At 41.6% G+C, this 21,268-nt stretch overlaps 1 protein-coding gene across 1 annotated transcript in view; it reads right to left on the minus strand.

The window, feature by feature from the left end:
* Positions 1–2,017: 2,017 nt before the first annotated feature.
* Positions 2,018–21,268, minus strand: part of WDR44 (WD repeat domain 44) — a 128,921-nt gene continuing 109,670 nt past the window's right edge. The window contains exons 18-20 of the mRNA XM_089657961.1: positions 20,644–20,771; positions 15,200–15,334; positions 2,018–6,828 (exon numbers count right to left, since the gene is read on the minus strand). Of these exons, the coding sequence (XP_089514087.1) occupies positions 6,734–6,828; positions 15,200–15,334; positions 20,644–20,771 (358 nt within the window). The 3' untranslated portion in view covers positions 2,018–6,733. The remainder of the gene's footprint in view (positions 6,829–15,199; positions 15,335–20,643; positions 20,772–21,268) is intronic.

Genomic DNA, 21,268 nt, shown 5'->3' on the forward strand with positions numbered 1-21,268 from the left:
GATCGGAATCTCACGCAACATCTTGAATTCTATGTTGATGGATGTAAACTCTTCAAGACTTACACATGAGACTCTAGTCACCCTTCTCGCTGAAGTTTCAGCCATCATCAATTCTAGACCCCTCGTGCCAGTATCTATGGAACCTGAAACACCAGCCGTACTGACACCAGCTATCCTACTTACCCAAAAAACTGAAATTACGCTAATGCCTAGTGGAGAATTTACTCATGCGAATATCTACTGGAAACGTGTACAATACCTAGCTGATTACTTCTGGAACAGGTGGCGAAAGGAGTATCTCAATATTCTTCAAGGAAGAAGAAAGTGGCAACACCACAAACCAAACCTAAAAGAAGGCGACCTCGTGTTAATGAAGGAGCAACATATCGTACGGATTGACTGGCCTATGGGACTAATTACAAAGGTTCTTCCTAGCAAGGATGGCAAGGTCCGTAAAGTGGAGTTGAAGATCTTCAGAAAGGGTGAGCTTAAAATGTTCGCAAGGCCAATTAACGAACTCATTTTGATACTACCCATCGAGAACATTCCTGCTGGGTGAACTCTGCTGAACTTGAACTTTGTGGATCTTCTCTATTCCAACTCGGATCTACTATATTGTTATGTTTATTGCATTCTAACATGTTCTTTGTTACAGGTTGTTTTATATTTTATGGACATTCGTCATAGTGAAATCCCTTATGGAATTTCAGACGGGGAGTGTGCTGTTCCCCTCATATTTGTTATTTAACTGTGCATTGTATTACCAATTCTTATTTCACCATGTTTGTTTCTATGTCTTGATCTGTTGCTGCCATCTGCTGGCCAGAATTTGCATGCTGCATGCCTTTGTTATAGCTAGTAAGTGTTTTCTCTGCTGGGTGTGGTTTTAGGCAAGCCTTGGTTCTGGTCACTTCCTGCAGCCATTTTTATGTGCTTTATAGCTGTGTGACAGGACATTCAATACCCTGGGCTTGTGAAGGCATCAGTTTTTGACCAGCAGTTAGCCTCAGGAAAGATATCACCACAGGACAGCATCAATACCTCTACTACCTTACAGTATTGTATCACTGTTTGTCGCTGCATTTTGGACCAAATAAACCCACGCTGATTTCATTCCCGTGTATACGTTTGGATTCATCTAACCTGAACATCTGCCGGTCCGGTCTGCTCCACTGCTTGGATACGAAGGTAGGAAGTTACACAGCCATTATCAGTTATACCTTCATTCGCCTTCATGTGGGGACAGAACATTAAGGAGATTTACCTTGACTCCTTGTCCCATAGCAGGAAGTGAGAGAAAGTCCATGTACACGGTCGTTTACAGGCAGGAGTTTACAGTTGTCGTTTTGAACGCACCAAACTTGCGTTCAGAAGTAGATTTTATCAGTGTTTCAAATGCCAAGCAATTGTAACCGTGTTTAAAAGCGTTGGGAAAATGATTTTAACTCTTCCATTTACAGATGCTGTCCATAGTCTTTTTTCATTATGAAAAATGCATGCAAAGTGTTTTCCCGGTACTCAGATGGACCTGGTACACCAAACTTTGAGGTTTCGCATGAAAGAAAGTATGTTAGACACTGCTGCAAATATTTCTGCACAGAAATGAGCTGTAACACATCAACACCACAAAAAAAAAAAAAAGACAGCTAATCAAAACAAATACTGCTCTCTCTGCTTCTGCTCTATTTCTCTCAAAATGTCTGAAATAGTGAATTATTTTACGGTTTTTCAGTGCATTCTGGGCATTTTGAAAGGTCTCCTGAGGTTATCTTTAAAAAACGCTTCTAAAAACGCAAAACACTCATAAACGCGCTATGCAAACGCAGCTAAACAGACGTTTTTTAACCTACGTTTTCCAGCAGTCAGTTTCCAATGTTGAGAAGTGTCCTGTGTACATGGAGCCAAAATGTCCTTTGACATTCAATGCCCATCCATAATCGCTGCAGGAAGGGATTACATTTGAACAGGTTATCAGCACACCCACATACATTGAACCATACACAAAAACGAAAGTCCATTTTCTGTGATAAGCTTTTAATAAGATTTTTTTCTTTTGTTACTGTTAACCATCAACAACATTTCCAGAAGCCAGAATGTCATTTCATTGGTATTCAGTGATAATATTTACATACATTTCATTAACCAGAATATCTAAACAGAAAAAAGCCTCCACTTTTACTACAATAGTTAAAAAAATGTAAACAAGTTTTTTCCCATTTTTTTATTTTTTATTTTTACACAGGGGGAGGAAACACAAACACTAGAGCAAAAAAAAAAAAGAAAAAAATCCCCTAAAAGAAAAATAAAAGTAATTTAAGGGGTTCTCCACCCAGATGTGGACTCTAGCATACAGCTAGTTGTCACTTTACTCAGGTAAAGGGTGTTTTAACTACATTTCCATGGTGCAAATGACAAAATGGACCTATTTTTTGCTTTTTGATCATCTCATCCAGTAGGCATCTGATACAGTTACCTATGGAACTGTAGGGTGACAGCACCATGGAAAGTCATTTAGGGATCTGCATCTGACTGTTGAGATAACTGAGCAGCAACCTGCTGAGAATTGTACAGATGCAAGGTGCAGAAATGCTTTACTCTCCCCTGATCAGTGATTGAAAGGAATGAGATTCTCTCTACTGTATACACAGAGATATTGTGCCCTAGTGTGCAAAGCAAGTGATACAAATCAACCAAAATTTCACAATAGAAATAAAGACATCGCAATGACAGCTAGTATTCCAAGTCTTCAGACTGACTCTTTGTATACAATATTTTGACCCAATAGAAACATTACACAACCCAAAAAAGAAAAAAACATTTTTTGTTTTGGTGCCTTGCTTTTTAGACCTGTTCTTGGGGTTATTTGGGGTGCCAATTTAGAAAATTGCATTGGCTAAACTGTATCAGCTCTAGTCAGAACAAGTTAATCAGCAAGATCTCTTCAAAAACGGTTACCTACTTTGTGTTTTTGCATGCAAGTCACAGATTTACAGGGTGTTTACATACTTCCACAGAAACATTGGATTCTAAAGTGTAAGTTATTAACTGTATTCTGGTTATGATCGTATAGTAGGCATGTGTATATGGTCACTCATATAGTTTAATTTCTGTAGATAAAATATATCCCATTAAAAAAAAAACCTCCATAAATTTAGGCCAAAATGTATTTTGCTACAGGTCTTTTGTTAAACAAAATCCCAATAAGTGTATATTAATTGGTTTGCATACCATAGTTTGTGGACACAATAACATTCACACATACTGGAATTTATGCAGCTATAGACGCTATACTTGTAAAGCTATACTAGTGCATCTGATAGTGTGGTGCTAACAGACACTGGCTGGGAGGGACACTAACCGACACTGGCATCGCTAGTGAGATTAATACAGTAATCAGATATAATACAGTACTAATGACACTGGCTGGGAAGGGGTTAGCCTCAAGGGGCAATGAAGATTGTTAACTGTGTTACTAACAAGTGCAATGTGTGCTGCTTTAACTCACAGATCTGGATGTTTTTAATCCCTGCTTTTCAGGAAGAAGAAACAGCCAGATCGCTGTTCTGTGTACACAGAACTCTGTGCTGCGATTGGACACAGATGAACAGCAGGTTTCAGCTGAAATCATTGTCTGAAACCTGTTAACACGCTTGTGCTATGCTCAATGACAGCAGAAGGAAAGAACACGTGCCCAAAAACCCGAAAGCAAGCAGCAGCATATATGTACGTTGCCATTCCTACAGCTGCCACCCATTCACAGTAAGTGTACCTTGAGTGGGTGGCAAGAAGTTAAAAAATCCTGATCTGTGGAAGGCGACTAGTTTAGATACAGCATGAATGCCATATACCACTCCTAACGCTAGAGCTAAAATTGGTACCATTTTTGGAATTAGTGGGTCAAACATACCCAGGAACAGGTATAATATTCAAGGCACCAAAATGTGTGCCTGATCATTTTATTATGACAGGAGGCAATGAACATAATAAAATGTGTGCAATACAAACTTTTATGTGTCCTCTTAAAACTTCAAAACTTTAGGAATAATAGGATTTGCCAATTTTTGCTTATAATGCACAGGGCTGGACTAGGAATCAGAATTCAGGAGCCAGTTAATTCAGCTTAGATACCACAGAGGATGTGCTTCCACTGACACGAGAAACAAAAATATTGGCAGCATTTTAAAAAGCATTGGCTAGCTGTCTACGTTTTGGAAGCGTTATCCATTCTAAAGAGTCAATCTACACCAAACTGATATTTCAGTTCTGGGAGGAGACTGGAGACTAAATTTACACATCAGCTTCTTGGAGAATTCACTTTCGAGATTTGTCTAGTGAAGTTGCCAGTCCTGGTTACCTGCTACAGCCATTGGCCATACTCCCTGAATTTATCATCTATTGATGCAGCAAGAACAATGTGGTTTTCCCTGTAGTAGAATGACAGGCTCTATAGGAACATTTTGCATGAACTCCAGAGCCTAACTCTTGCCATTTAATTCTCCAGCAGATACATTAGCGGTTTAAGCCCACCATTGTATACTTCTAATCTGACCTTTTAATTGGTTATGAGATCCAGAGATGGATACAGTAGCTTTTTTGTACAAGACACTATACTGCGTGCCTACTATAAGATAGGAAGCCACAGACATAGCACCCAAAAACACAACTGGACTGGGGGACGTTCACTCTCTTCTGCCTCAAGACATCAACTATTTATCTAGCAGTTCAGAAGAGTGCCGTGGATCCATTTTTTTTTAACATTTAGTAAAAAAGGTGTGTACTAAAATTCTCATTGCACCAAAGTCTTTTAGTAGATTTTAACTAGAGGAGCTTCTGCTCCAGTCCACACCTAGGATAGTAATTCAGATTTCCTTCACAAAGACCCCACATGTATATTCTGCCTGGTTCAGGTGATGGAATGGTGCTCCTATGGTTTTGCCAGTGTACAGTGGCCAAAAAAAAAAAAAGGAGTGGCTTGCATGCTCAGTTAGATGCCTTAAAGGTAAATCTAAACATATTTTAAAATAGTTTTCAAACCATTTACATGTGAGCTAGGAGCTTTAGCTTGCTACCATAACCCCAGTTGAGAAAAAAAAAAAAAAAGGGTCAACCAACTAACAGGTAGCTGAAGAGAAAGCAAATAATCACGTTAACATAGTCCTATGGATTAAAGCAAGAGAGAATAAAAACTGAACATAATCTTGTTTAAAAAAAAAAAATTCAGAGACCCAGTTAGCAAATGGTGTAAATGGCATGTAATGCGTTGTGGAGTTGAAATAGGAGTAGATTTGTGGTAGAATAACTCAAAGAAGCCAAAAAGTTTCATGCTGTGCAACTGTGTACCTGAATTTCTTGTGTCAAAGTCCAACGTACACTATTTAACTAATAAAACATGGACTCTCTTAATGCTACATTACTGAGATCATCACAATTTCTGTAGTTTATGTACAACAGAACAGATTTGTAATGCAGCCACATGAGATTATGAAGGAACATACCATACCCAGAAGATGTACTCTGAAAGAAAAAATTGCTTACATTCAGTGATCTGCACAGCTGGATAAGCTGATTCCAGGACCACTGTGCTGCCCTGATATTGGAAATAAAACATCTCTTCTAGACGGTTTCATGGTGTGATCTCTAAATATACCAATTTTGTCCCGTGCCTGCTCTATATATTTTCCTGTCCTCTTTTTTTTTTTTTTTCTTCCTGTGCCCACCCTGCTTTAAAACTGGGAGTCAACTGTATCTCAAAGCTGCATGATCATGGCTGATGCTTAAATCGCAGGAAGAAAGCTTTTTACTGGTTTATAGGAACTAAAACACACTTGTTTCTCAACAAAAACCTGCCAACAGATAATCATCCAAGATTATCTCCAGGCAGGTCTAGGGATCCCACAGCCCTCTATTTTAATTTTAACCTTTCCATCAGTATTACTGTTACATCCTGGGACACCCATAGTGTGCTTCCAAGTTACATTTTTTCTGAAACTGCACATTATGATGAAACGTCAACAGTGCTAAAGGATTTTTTTTCCCTTTTTTTTTTTTTACAGGGTCAGTTTACTTAAACAACTTTTGGGTGATTCACCTGACCAGTATTCAGGGACAAAAGAAGGTGGCTTTTGGTGGACTACAACTGCCAGGAGCTCCAAGCATATCCATGTTAAAATGTAAAACAAAATCACTATTTTTTTTTAAAGGTTAAAAATGGGCAAGAGATTTAAGATTTGCTTTAACGCTGACATCCAAATAGGTCAGTAATACCATTTTAAAAGGGCAGCAGGGCTTGAAGATAAAGCCAGATGAAAAAAGGGTTACTTTTAGCAGCCAGATGCTGGATTGTACTTCCTCAGAGGCACTAGAAAAGGAGGCTGGAGCTAGACTAAATTACTGTTGTTTTGCACTAATTTCAATATACCATCATGTCTGAAGTGGCACCCCGTGAATTGGACTAAAATAAAGACAGCCATGAATTCAACTAGCTGTGTATTGGGTATGGTTAGGCTTTAATTTAATAAACCATGAAAAAAAGAGCAAAAATGTAGTCACTGGAAATTCGGAGAGATGCTCAAGAGCACAAACATTCTGGTCACAATATTACTGGATAATAGTTTGAACCCAGGATCGCTGTTGGGTTGTCTTCAAGTGCAAAGACAATTGCTGCAGTAATATATAACCTCCTGCTAGTATAGCTGTTGGCTACCAATATAACTTTCCTCCATCACAAAAGGACTTAAGACATGTTCTTTTTCTTGTTGATGAACACTTTGATGGCGCCTGTGAAATCCGCAGACAAGAGCACTTCTGTGTGGTCAGACTTCAAAGCACCTGAAAATGCAACAAAAATCACAAAAATTTAATTTGTTTTTTTTGCCCACTGTAAAGAAAAAACATTAATGACCCACTCAAACCTATGCATGGGCTGCAATATTCAAGGGAACGCATATGCTTAAAAGTGTGAATGGACTATTCTAACTTCCCTTTAAAATAAAATTAACTGCAGCATGTGAATGGGAACCAGTCACACAGAACAGATTTCTAGTTGAAATGCATTTTCATGCAGAAAAAGTAATGTCTAGGCAAATCTTAAACAATGGAGTTGTGAATTAAAAAAAAACAAAACAAAAAAAAAAACATTCATTTTTAAAATAAAGCCAGTATTGGTACCTAAGTCTGTCCTAAACATATATAGAATATTTTGCATAGCTGGCTTAGAGGGATAACCCTCCCTTTCAAAGTTTGATTCCAAACAGATTCTACTGCTTAGCAGATGTGAAACTGGAAGGAAAAGCACAGGGCTGGCCACAATGTTGTGCTGCACCTTTATTGTTAAAATTACAGGTTGGGTTGGTCTTGGACCAGTCTGAATTGCTTAAAGTGGCAGTAAACTCCAGAGGACAGATCAGCCCAATTTCAAACAGACTAACTTACTATTTGGTATCTTTAAAACTATTTCGGGGGCGCATGCGCGACCAGGGATGATGGTGGACGCTGCTTGCTGAGCTCCGCTCATCCCCGGCCAAATAGTGACTCACCCGCTCCGCTCCACGGCGATCCCGCCGCTTCGGGTGAGTCACATAGTCGAAGCACCCGGCACGGCATTAAGGGGAGGTGTCCATGGGGAAAATAGGGCGCTGGAAGCCCCCCTCCCCGCGCCCACAGGACCCGCGGCCCTCGCCGCTTCGGCGGTTTCTCTCTAGGCCGCAATCCCCGGCCTCAAGTTGTGACAGGAGTCCGAGGAGCGATCCCGGACCCCCAGTGGCCGCAGAAGGTACTGCACCTTGCTCCAAATCAGAGCAACTGACAGCCTCTGCTCTGATTCCTCCTCATATGGAGGATTCTGACTCACAAGCCACAGAAGGAGGGGACATGGACCACTCTACACCAGGGTATCTTCCAGCCCCCAGACAAAATTCTCAGCAGGCTACATCTGCACTCACAGTCTCCGCATTGGACGATAAGCTGCAGGTCTTTTTACGCAACATTACCGCCTCTATTGCCGCTGAAGTTGGTAAATTGGCTATAGATCTCAGAGGGGAAATAACCCAAATTGGAGACCGCACGGATAAATTGGAAAACAAATTTGATGAATTGGTGCAATACGTTCATGTCCTTGAGGAAGATAACGCATATCTGAAACACTCCATGTCCCAGATGCAGCTCCAACAAGAGGACCTGGAAAACAGGGAACGGCGCCAAAATATCCGTATTCGCGGTATGTCCGAATCTATCACTGACGCACAACTACACCGCCACCTACTGTCCTTCACCGCAACTGCACCAAAGGTTCCAGAGACAGATTGGCGAATGGATAGGGCTCATCGCTCTCTGGGCCCTAAACCTATTGAGGGCACCAGACCACGAGACGTTATAGTACGCTTACACTACTTTCAAAGTAAAGAAGCCTTACTATTAGCGGCTCGACAAACATCTTCTTTGGAATTCAAAGGTGACAGACTCCAGCTCTTCTGCGACCTTTCTCCGCTTACTCTTGCCAAACGGCGTGCTCTGAAGCCGATCACCACACACCTCCAGCAACACCGAGTCCTGTATCGTTGGGGGTTTCCCTTCAAGCTGGTTGTCTCTAAGGATAATACCCAAGTTGTTCTCCGGGATCTTCATGAGGCGGACTTTTTTCTGAAACAGCTGGGTCTTCCTCCTCTGTCGGATGATGTGTCCTCATTGCCTCCTACTCCTTCTCGTCCCTCCATCACTCCCAACAAGATCTGGACACCGGTCCGCAGAGATCGGAAGAGACTCTTGCGCACCCCGCAACGTCCACGTTCCTTTCGACCAGGAGATCCGCCTGCCTGATGATTCTCTGGGGTGATCATCTGTGGTGAATATGGTGTTGATCCCTCTCCCCTGCTCTATACATGGGTTCTATACCGGTTTTGTTCTCCTGACTGGCCAAACCCTTGCTGGGTGCTCTTTTTGCTTTTGTTTCTTCTGGCCGGGTTGGGTGACCCCCGTTGAGTCGGATGTCGTGCTGCCCCCGATTTTGTCTAGCCACTGGCCTAGACGACTTGGGCTTAGTTGACGTTCCCAAGTTTATATCCTTGTGGATATCTGTTTTTTATAATGTTTTTCTTTTTTTTGTGTTATCTGATTGTTTTATGATTTTTGTGTTTTATTCTTCTACATCGATGGTATTTCAATCATTTTTCATTCTACAACAAGTACTTCAATCGTTGTTATTTTATAATGGCTTTGAGGTTTTTGTCATACAATGTCAAGGGCCTTAACTCCATTCAAAAACGGTGGATGGCTTTGAGGGAATTTCGATCCTCAGGAGCAGACATTATTTTTGTACAAGAGACCCATTTCAAATCAACTGGCTCTTTTCGTTTTGCCTCGAGATTTTTTTCCCAAGCTTATTCAGCCTTTGATCCCTCCGGGAAGGCCGGGGTGGCAATTTTGATTGGGTCACACTGCTCCCTTCGGGTCGTTTCCTCCAAGGTTGACCACCAGGGTCGCTTCATTATTTTGAACTGTATGCTTGGCGACACTCCCCTTGTTTTGTTGAATTTATACGCCCCAAATACGGGTCAATTGCAATTCCTTTCCCAAACACTCGCTAACCTAGATTCCATCTCCACTTCGCAGGTGATTGTTGGAGGGGATTTCAATTTGATTTTTTCCCCCCATAAAGACAGGAAGTCCCTTTTTGAGTCCACCCCCTCAAAGCGGCAATGCTCCTCTTCAAAATCTTTTCGTAGATTGATAAGGGAACATCGTCTCTTTGACGCTTGGCGGATTAAACATCCCCTCCATAAACAATTCACTTTCTACTCCACCCCTCACCGTAGTTTCTCCCGCCTAGATCATTTTTTTATCTCTGCCCCACTGCTTCCGCTCCTGGTTTCTTCCGAAATCAATCCCATCACTTGGTCTGACCATGCCTCTCTGACTTTAAACTTTTTATTTCCTCCGGTCATTCTCAAACCATGTCATTGGCGCCTTAATGAGACTTTTCTTTCCACAGATCATCTTAGAGATGAGTTGTCCCAGGGACTTGACACCTATTTTGCCCACAATGTTGGCTCCGTAAGCTCTTCCTCAACTCTGTGGGAGGCCCACAAGGCAGTCTTTCGAGGACTCTGTATTTCTATGGGTTCTCGTTTAAAAAAGTCTTCGGCGAGTGCTAGAGCCTCTCTCATACATCAACTGGTTTTGGCGGAGCGACGGTTGTTGGCCAAGCCGTCCATTTCTGGACTCCGGAGGGTAACATCTCTACGGGACCGAATTAAAGTTCTCGACTCCAATAAGACTGCACAATCCCTCTTGTGGATTAAGCAGAAATTTTACGAATTTTCTAACAAGCCCCATCGTATGTTGGTCAATCGACTCAAAGCTCAGTCGTGTTCTGCGTTACCTGATCTTTTAATGCAACCAAATGGAAACCCTACCTATGACCCCCGGGTCATGGCAACCCTTTTTGGCTCATTTTATGAGAAACTGTATAATTGGCTGTCCCCAGATCTTCATCCACCCCTCACACAGTCATCGTTTGATCGTTTTTTTGACCCCCTGTCACTTCCGAGACTATCATCCTCAGACATTGCTACCCTTAATGCTGATATTACGCTAGAGGAATTATTGGACACAATTAAACATCTCCCCTCTCGTAAAGCCCCGGGTCCGGACGGACTGCCTTACTCCTACTATAAATCCTTTATTGGTATCCTGGCCCCTCATCTCCTCTCTTTTTATCGAGATCTTTTCAAGGGGATCACACCCCAGACTGATTTCTCCCGGGCATATATCTCGGTTATCCCTAAACCCGATAAAGATCATTCTATTGTGGACAACTACCGCCCCATTGCCCTACTCAATTCCGACTACAAGATTTTCACTAAAATTTTGGCCAATCGATTGCCCAGAATTATTTCCAAACTCATACATAGGGACCAAGTGGGCTTTGTACCTGCCAGACATGCTGCAGATAACACCAGGAGATCCATTGATCTGATTGACTTGGTTAATCGATCCTCCACCCCTACTGTGTTATTGAGCTTAGATGCTCAAAAAGCTTTCGACCGTTTAAGTTGGCCTTACATGTTCAGGGTCTTGGAGAAATTTGGTTTTAGGGGCCCATTTGTAGCAGCCTTGAAGGCCCTTTATTCGTCCCCCTTTTCGCAGGTCAGATTAGCTTCTTTTCTTTCACTCCCCTTTCGGATGTCAAATGGCACACGTCAGGGTTGCCCACTCTCTCCTTTGCTGTTCATTCTTTGTCTGGAACCACTAGCTATCGCCATCAGGTCGAATCCAGATATTCGCGGGATACAATCCCATTCCCATGAGTACAAATTATCGTTGTTTGCTGATGACATCCTCCTTACACTTACGTGTCCCCATACCTCCTTACCAATTTTGCATAAGACCCTGCAACAATTTGGGGCTATATCAGGCTACAAAGTCAACACGTCCAAAACTGAGGCACTCCCAATACATGTCCCACCTGCCGTTTTATCTTCACTTCAGGAAGCCTTTCCCTACCGGTGGTGCACCCATTCTTTAAAATATTTAGGTACTAATCTTACTTCCTCTTACCAATCCATATATGAAGCCAATTTCCCTCCACTATTTATAGCAATTTCTCGCTCTCTGAAACACTGGGATGCCCTGCCCATCTCTTTTCTCGGACGCATTAACGTATTAAAAATGACCGTGTTACCAAAACTCTTATATTTGTTTGCAACCCTCCCCATCCCCGTTCCGATGTCCAAACTGTACTCCCTTCAAAAATCTTTCTTGCATTTCATTTGGCATAACAAGCGGCACAGGATTGCACGTTCTGTTTTGCTCACTCCGCGCACTAGGGGGGGATTGGGGGCGCCGGATATAATAACATACTATTATGCAACTCACCTTCATTTTCTCTTGTCATGGTCTACCCATCATCCTCCCAACACTTGGACTGAGATCGAATCCTTGCAACTGTCCCCAACTCATCCATGCTCCCTCCTTTGGTCGACCTCAGCAGTGGATGTCTCATCCTTCCGCCACCTATTCCTTGGTCCCATGCACTTTTCTATGACTGTTTGGCAGAAATGTAAGGCTAAATTTTCACTGGCCTCTGACTGCTCCCCACTGACAAATATTCTCTATAATCCTAACCTTCCAGACAATATGGCCATATCCCGGATGTCCCTCTGGGTAGTAGCTGACCTTTTTCAACTGCGTCACTTGATTCACCCGGTGACTCCTAAGTTATGCTCATTCGCGGATCTTCAGAAAAAAGCTCTTTTACCTCCCCAACATTTTTATATTTACCTTCAAATACGCCATTTTTTTTCTACCTTATCACCCTTATTGATTCTGGGGAAGCCTACTCCCTTCGAACGTTTATGTATGCAGGGTCCCCATCAAAGGGGTATTATCTCTAATATTCATAAGCTTCTTATGGATGCCCCCCCTTTAGCCAATGACACTCACCTCTACATGCGTAGGTGGTCTCAATTTGTACAATGTGATATTGATTTATTAACGTGGAAGAAAATTTGGGAAAATGCATCTAGATCTTCTGTCTGTGTGGTTTTTAAGGAAAATATATACAAGATCATGATGTTATGGTACAAAACACCTGAAGTTCTCCGTGCTTATAATCCGAGTGCTTCTCCTGTCTGCTGGCGCTGTAGTAGAGACCTGGGTTCTCTCTATCATATTTTTTGGACATGCAGCTCCATTATTCCTTTTTGGGAAGAGGTCCGCTCCTTGTTGCAATCGTTGTTACATATCTCTCTCCCACTTGACCCATTACATTTTTTGCTGGGTTTACCATTCCCGGGTCTACCTAAACCATCCAGAAAACTTGCTGTACATGTTCTGACCGCAGCCAGGAGAAGCATTCCTATGTGTTGGTTATCTTCTACTCCCCCTTCATTGCAGACTTTGTACAAACTTATTGCTGATGTAAGACAGATGGAATATTTGACTGCATTACATGGTTGTTCGTTTGCTGTGTTTGAGATGATTTGGTGCCCGTGGGATTCCTTCACTTCCTCTATGCCGACCTAAAATAAAAGGCCCTGATAATTTCCACACTGTTATTATATGATTCAACTGATCCTGACCCTTTGTAGTTTTGCCATCGATGTATATCTCTGTTATGTTTATTTTCTTTCCCATATACTCTTTTTCTGTACTGTTTGTACTTGCATGAAAACCAATAAAATTGTTATTAGAAAAAAAAAAAACTATTTCAAGACATGCCATTTAGGAGATATCGCTCTCTCCTTCTGTCCATGACATCACTTGCACATTGTAAACACCGTTGACAGCACGCTGAGTGTGATGGCTGTCTGTACATCAATGTGCCATCTTTACATCATTCCGTTTCCTTGGCACAACTGTGAAATCCTGTAAAAGTTCTAAGAATTACCATTACTTGGTATAGTTTCAATGTGCATGCGTGAGATTCCTGCACTGACAGGAGAGAAAGGGTGTTCGTGCAGGAGGATAAGCCTTCAGGGTTCCCCAAAAATGGCGCTGGCTTCAGCCAGCACCAGCTGAAGCAATAAGATGCAGAAATACATGATGTTATAGCATATTTCTTTGTGTTTATAACTGCCTTATGATTTGATATTATGCTTGCAGTCGATTTCTTTTAAAAGTTTAATACCGCTTTAAACAGAATTAAACCTAAAAAAGTAAAAAAACACTGACAGGTAGAGTTTTTAAAACAGAAGATGGCTTCTGTCACAAAGCCTTCTTCCTACCTTCAACGAACATTTACACCACTGATCTATACCAGTAGGACACTCCCGTGCACATGCAGTCACGGCAGCCTGAACTTTCAAATCGGTTAAATAGTTCAAACCAAGGAAGACCAGGAGAGGATAAAAGCACCAGTGATAGCCTAGAGAACTGACACCACAGTGCTGGAGGGGAATGCTTGGCAGGTAAGGCTGCCATAACGTGCTAACATACTGTGCATACTAGTACACTATGGCATAAAACTCTTGGGGGCCCAATTTTCTATTTATTTAGTTTTTACATGCGGGGTAAGTTTAAAGTATTGTATACCTATCGGTAAAACTTTTTTTTTGTTCTGGACAGAGTGGAGAGGGATTAGAACACCTGTCAGGTCTTTATTGCTGCCTGTGCCCCTGTTCGGAAGATTTGCTCTCTCTATTTGTCCTGTTTACCATTGAAAAGAAAACTTCAAACTTTGGGTTGTCACAAAAAAAAAAAATAATAGAGGGAAAGGTTTCCAATGGGGACACTAGTTCGGGTGACCTGGAGGTCCCAAAGAAATTCCCTCAATTTGCAGGGATTTTCTCTCACTGAATGTTTGACTATGGGACAGGAAAAACTTACAGGGGTTATAACCCTCCCGTACTCAATCCAAAATGAAAAAAATAAAAGTTTTCCCTATAGTTTTACATTAATTCCGCTTTAACTGTAGTATAGTCTGCAAAGAGGCACAGGATCTGCCTATGCTGTTTGTAGGGGTGCCCAGATCATGAGATTTGCTAAACAAAATACTTTATCCTTTGATAGGCAGTAAAGTATTCAAGTCTGTATTTAGGCGTTTGCCTGGAGTTTACAATACCTTTTCAAAAGTTGCCAAGGCTAGAATAGATTACCCTGATGTGATCAGACTTAAGCTGGCCATAGGTGATGCTATTTTCTTTCCCGCAACTTGAAGATCGCTTGATTTCTCCATCAACAGAGTCCGTGCTGATGAGCAAATCCCTCCCACGGAGCGGTTGTGTTCTCCCAGTGGAGAGCTATCCTTGCCAGGAGAACACAGTGATTACTGTGAGTGGTTATAGCCAGTAGCGATAATCGCAAGAAAAATCCGACAGGTTGGTTGTACCAAAGTCGTACAACAATCAATTTGGGTTCAGCCTACCCATAAGTGTCTAAAATTTTGGCCAGTACCTGCCTTTAAATCTGGTTGTAGTTCACTTAACACATAGAAAAAAAGAAGTCTTAGCTAAATTCTGCCCATGCTTCAACATGTGGCTAAGAACATAATCACCTGACGAATGAATGCAGACTAAATTAAGTAGATTTTTAATTGTTAACACAGATACAAATGTTTCACTGACAAGGTTTACATTCCAGAGTAAAATATGGCAGAAAGAAAAACTGGCAACAAGGAAGTAGAATTTTATTACTAATTGAGAAGAATTTTAGGTTTACGGATTGATAAACCTGAAGTAAAACCAGTAATAAAACCAATACTCACCAGAAGGTATGTGATCTACGGACTCTCCTTGTTCCCCCTTTTGGTCAGTGTCCTGCCTCTCAGATGATGCATCTGGTGATATCATCAGGCTGGGGTTTGGGGCAAAGATTGCTGAAGTGACAACTGCATTATGTGCTGAAAAAATTAGATATTTAGACACATTATGATCCTGGCAGATATTCCATAAACGGATTCTCTTTCCTATCCCCATTACTTTTTGCACAATCAGATCTTTTCATAAATGACCTGACTACTGGTTGTTTCCCTTTACATTGCTTTTGAAATAGTATGCAGGATACTCCACCCTAAATATATTAGACTAGACACCCACAAAAATGCTACATGGAGGAAATCATAGATGCTCAAATACCCTAGATAACTGTAGCAACACCTCCAGTCAAATAAAGAAAAACATTTTAAAATACATTGCTGTGAAAACACTCAAATAACCGACCAATTACCTTTCCTTGCATTGGAAGAAAGAATATGAAAAAAAATTATTTTGCTCTTTTGCAATGTATGTGCCTGGATCTGCCCTTTCCACTGCACGATGCTGGATGACAGCACAGCTAGTGCAGCAAAGTTCTAGACAGCTAGAGGGGATGCTAGCAGTGATGCCAGCTCTTGCATAGACTTCTGGAGAACCGAGTGATCCTAAGCATTGTGAGGGCAGAGATTATTCTCCATTTCTGAAATATTAAAATAAACAATTCCTGAGAGAGATAAGGTTGCCACTGTCGACTTTGCAAAAGCAAAAAGCAGATACCGAGAATTCAAGCTGACAGTCTGGCTTTAAAGCATTGTTTAGCTTCGAGAACAAAAACACCTGCACCGACCTGAGACTTTTTCTTCCAATAAGGTTTAAAAGATGTTGGTTTTGTCAAAGAGAAGATGACTAAAAATTACTAGACATCTTTTTGACCTGAGACTTTACCCTGCTCGCCTGATCAGCATATTTATTTCAGGTCATCAACTAAGCAGCCACCCAGAGAGGGGCAGCATAACCGACAAATAGCATTTTCAATGTAATTAATGGCAGCCCTAAATTTTGCTAAAGGAAAGGTTTAACGTGAACTTGTGGTCAGGCAATGGACATCCAAGTACTTACAGACACTTAAGCAGTAAATGAGCTTTAAAGCAAGCCATTGCTGACCTCTGTAGCAACAATAAATTTGGTAAAATGCATCCTCATCTCAAAGCAGAAGCACTGAAGGCATTTATAAGCGAGCTCTTTCCAGTAGCTCAGATCCTCTTGCTCCCTTCCCCTAGATGTGACTCAGCAGTCTCTTATACTATAATCTCCAATTTGTTGCCAGAGCTCATGATCTGTGCTTCAAGAGAGTGAGCTAAACTGTTTCACTCAGAGAAAAAGGGAACTGAAAACAGATTTAAAGGCTCAAATTGTTTGCAACAGAATCACAGAAGATATTCAAAGTGTGAAGACAAGCTGTTCCACAGTAACTGCAGCTATAGGGGTTAGTGACAGCTTGTTTTGAAACTCCTCTGTTAAAAAGATGGCCCCCATTTGTGATAATCTAAATCACTTCGAGAAGGTGGGTAGTGAAGATGGTGTTCTCTTTTGAGGTCCATCTGGGATGACAAAAAGGGAACCAGTCTTTTTGAAAGAAGCAGTAGCTGATAAAAACACCCTCAGAGATCAAACCACATCAAAACAACAGAGAGAAATATCCTTTAGGTGAACTGGAGCCAGGCATAGGGATGGAATAACCCTCTCCTGGTTGAGGTTAAAGGCAGAAACTACCTTAGACTACCTTAGTCTTGGGCCTCAACACAACCTTGTGCCTATGCGAAACCAAAAAGTGTTTTTTGCAAGATATTAAGTGCCTTCAACACGAGCCAGAATCCTAGCGACTTGTTGAATAAAAGCTCTAAAAAGAAGTGGGCTTTGTGCTAGTTGGGTGAGATCCTCCAGTGTTGTCCCCACAGCTGTAATCAACATGTCCAACTGCCTAGTAGTCCGCCTCCCTCTTCGCATGGTTCCTGCCATCTTCCCAAACATTGTTTCATTCTCCAGTGATTTCTCTTCTGACAGTGTGACTAAAATAGGACAGTCGCTACTTCATTATTTGGGCTTCTAGTGACATAGCTGGTTTGATCTCCTCCAAAATCAATTAGTTCTGTGGGCTGTTCACAGCACACATAAAATCCTTCTCCAGCATCAAAGCTCAAAGGAGCTGATCTTTCTATCCTGTTTCCGTAGTGTCCTTAACCGTAATAGACAACTGAGAAAATGAAAGCAACTAAGAAAAAGAGAGCACAGAAAAGTCTAAGGTTTGTTTCCAGTGTAATTTCTTTGCATTTGAAAACTTTGTTGAGAGTCTTCATTGTGTAGCTACCAAGTGCAATTCTACAGAATACTGCCTCACTGCTAGTTGCTTCCTTGTTTAGGAGACAGCTCAGGAGATTAAAATGCTGTACAACTTTTATTCCGTCAAGCTCAAACTTGTTTTCGTTTTCGGTGATCAAGATCTTCGTCTTTTCTAGTTAAAGTTTCAAATCCCATGTTACGACTTCCAGCTTGAACTTTTCTCAGATACAGCAGGTCTTCTTTGCAGCTTGTGATGAGCATTGTGTCATCTGCATAGCGCAGGTTGTTTATGTTTCAGCTGCTAATTTTGATACAAACTCTTCTTCCAAATTTACTTTTCTGAAAATGGCCTTACCGTATAGGTTGAAAAAGTAAGGTGACAAGATACATCCTTGCCTGACACCACGTTTTATCGTAAACCCATCAGTGTTGCCGTAGTCAAGTCTCTCTGCACCTTCTTGAATTTTGTAGAGGTTCCTTATTAACTGTTATGTGTTTAGCTATTCCCATTTGCAACTAAGTCTTCCATAAATTTAACATGATCCACACAATCAAACACATTGCTGTAGTCAATGAAGACAAGGCAGTCAATTTAAACACTCACCCCACAGAGGTGATGGCTACCTTCACTACTGAGAGTAGAGAGGGAAAAGGTCTCAGATGGGTTAAAACCCCAGCTTCTGAAGAGCAGAAAGAATCAGAATCAGGTCCCACAAAATCACTGGGGAAAGGACAGGGGAGCTAAATGGAAGACCTTTGTACAAAGGTCTTATTCAAAGAGTGAGAGGTCAACAGTCTCTGAAGCAGGACAGAAAGGGCGTAAGTGTGACCCAGCTGCAGGAAGGAGAAGCCTCAAGACTCGCACAAAGTGAAGCATGTCCAATGACAGAGCTTTTGGGAAGTAGACTTCCTTTGCTCTGAGCATCAGAAGAATCACAGACCCAGAGATGTTGCTGACTGGGCCAGTTCAGAGCAATGAAGATCAACTGAACACACTCCATCTCGATCCTGCAGAGCTGAGGAGGAGGTTTAAAAAGGCATTATAAACCGTTCTATCTGCACAAGATGTGCACAGAACACATAGTTTTACGGTGTAATTTGTTGGCCTATATGTTCAGACTATAGTAGAGTAAGATTTCACATTTCTTTCTCAGCAATTTGTTCATGTTCAAGGCATGGCACTGCACAGGTTAATGAATGACTAATGCATTGCAATGCAGGTTAATGCATAGTCTGTAGTAAGAACGGACACTTCCATGAAACTATATATCCCACAATCCCTGGTTCTCTCAGTGTAGCACTGATGCACACGGCGGACAATGCTGGAACATAAAGTTCTGCTCAAGACAGAATCAGATCTACTTCTCGTGTCACAAGTCTGTTGGTTCCTCCTTGATGGCTGGTGTACGCTACCACCATGCTCTTGCTTGACTAATTCTCGGTTGGATGATTCTCGAGTAGGATGGTCCAACACTGCAGCCACAGCCAAACTTTCCAAACATCCAAGATGATCGGGAGAGATTCCTCTGCTGACCAAGTCAATTGGATTGCTCTCCAACCCAACAGGCTGATGCGCATTACAAGGATCTTGCAAAAGATACAAATCTAGCTCTGGAGTTGGGAAGTTCTTTCTTCCTAAGCCACCAAGGAAAGGAGGACCTGGTCTTTGGTGTCAACTGAGTTGGTCTGTTCAGAGATAACAGAATGTATTTCGGATCTCTGAAGTGAAGCTGGATAAAGGGAAATGCCTCAAAGGGGGCTACCATTAGGCCCAGCACCAAAGAGTCTGAAGTTTTTGCAGTCAAAGGAAAGCTCTGGACTGAGATGTGTCCAGGACTAGCCCTAAATACTCCAAGTGATGAGTTACAGTGACAATTTCTGAAGGTTCAGGATTCACCCTAACCACTGCAACATCTGTCAAACACATTTGTCAAACAGAGCCCTTGACAACTGTTCCTTCTACAGGAGGTCATTAGGTTTGTCACAACATGGTTGCTATGAGATGGTGTGACTGACCATTTGATTGAGGAAACAATAAGCAAGTTGGAGTAAAACCTCTGAAACGGTTCTGGATAACATAGATTGCCCTAGTTCTTACAGCAGAAGACCTGAGAGGGCTGTATGGAGATCTGCTAGACTGTGCAGTGACACAGAAAGGTTGTAGGTGAAAAACTGAACATCTGAGTTGGAAGCTGTCAAGAGGACGACAGATGTCCCCCACTTTGAAAAATTAGGTCACACCTTCAGGCAGAGGAAGCTTTTCTGAAGATTTACCAGACTGAGTGCCAGACCTTGCAGGTGGATGGGGAGACAAGCTTGGAGGATCTCAACACAGAGGTCAAGGAAGTGGAGAAACAAAAAAAAGGAGGTTTCTTCATTCAAAGGGGAAAACGCTGTTCAACTTTAGGCTTGTTCTGCTGAGAATGGGTGCTCTTGCCACCAGTAGCATTCTTGATTAGATTATCAAAAGCCAGTCCGAAGAGATGTCCCTTGAAGGTGAACAGGATCAAGAGCTTCTTGCACAAGGGTTCTCCAGTCCAACATTTTAGCCAGTATGCCTTAGGTCTGGTGTGAGAAATTAGAAAGGAGGCTTCTAACAAACTGTCACAACTGAAATTTAAAGCTACAACCATCTGCTTCATGCGCTGAATAAGCAAAGATCAACTGCAGCACTGGTTAGATCTCTTAGGGGATTTTGACCAGTTCTTCATCATGTGACAAAGAAAAATCGTAGCCAGAATCAGATAAAGGGCAGAACTCTCAAGGTACTCCTAGGAAACTGAAAAAAAAAAAAAATACAAAACCAAAAAAACAAAAAACAAAAAAAAAACACCAAGTAGGAGGGGGTTATCCTGGGCTGGACTACAATTTGGTTTATTTTCCATTGTACATCCTTCCTCCTGGCAGTATAGCTCAAAAGGTTAAAGAATTCCTGTGTCCCTCAACAGGCCAGCAGGAAATAGCACAGCTCTTAAAATAAAATGTTAATGTGCTTTATTGCAGGCAGTACCACCATTACTCTATGGCGAAAAATAGCACAGTATTTATTTTGACAGGCTTGTTCTTATAAACATGCAGCATTTTACACCATGTACAAGAGGATATGAAGTCATACCTTTTATACCCTCCCAGAAGTCATTGCGGTCTCTTCTTACAGAGGTGAACTTGCTTAAATCATGGTACGTACTCCAGATATAAACATATTTATCTTCAGAACCACTAACAATATATGTATAATCATGGCTGTAAAGAAAACAAAAAGATATCCAAAAAAGACTGAAATTGTAACAGATCAATACGACAGAAAAAAAAACCAAACAAACAATGTCCTTGTAAAGTAAGTGCAGCTGCTTAGAGAAAACTGTACTAATGTGCAGCTACAACACAACTTAATTTTCAAGGTGGTCATCAAAAATTGAATAGTGGTTCAAGAAATGAACAGTCCTACTCTCGGAGAAGCTACATGTGCAGAGCTCCTGCTTTTCTCAAATAACTCATTCATAACTCATATAAAAAGGAAAAAAAATACAAATGTTTGATTGTGACGGGAGTCACTTTGGGTGGGGGCCTATGGAACCCAGCTCACTTTGGAGAGGTGGGGAGACCCCTGTCTCAACTCCCCAAATCTCTATTATGTGTAAGTCACCCTGTGCCTCCAGCAGCCCTCCCTCCTGATGGAACTGTCTGCTGGTGTGAAGTTTGAATACCTGTGTGTCTCTTGTTACTAAATGTAGATTGCC

The sequence above is a fragment of the Staurois parvus genome, unplaced genomic scaffold (genome assembly GCF_062004578.1).
Source record: "Staurois parvus isolate SC_StPar_1 unplaced genomic scaffold, SC_StPar_1.0 ptg001045l, whole genome shotgun sequence".
NCBI lineage: Eukaryota > Metazoa > Chordata > Amphibia > Anura > Ranidae > Staurois > Staurois parvus.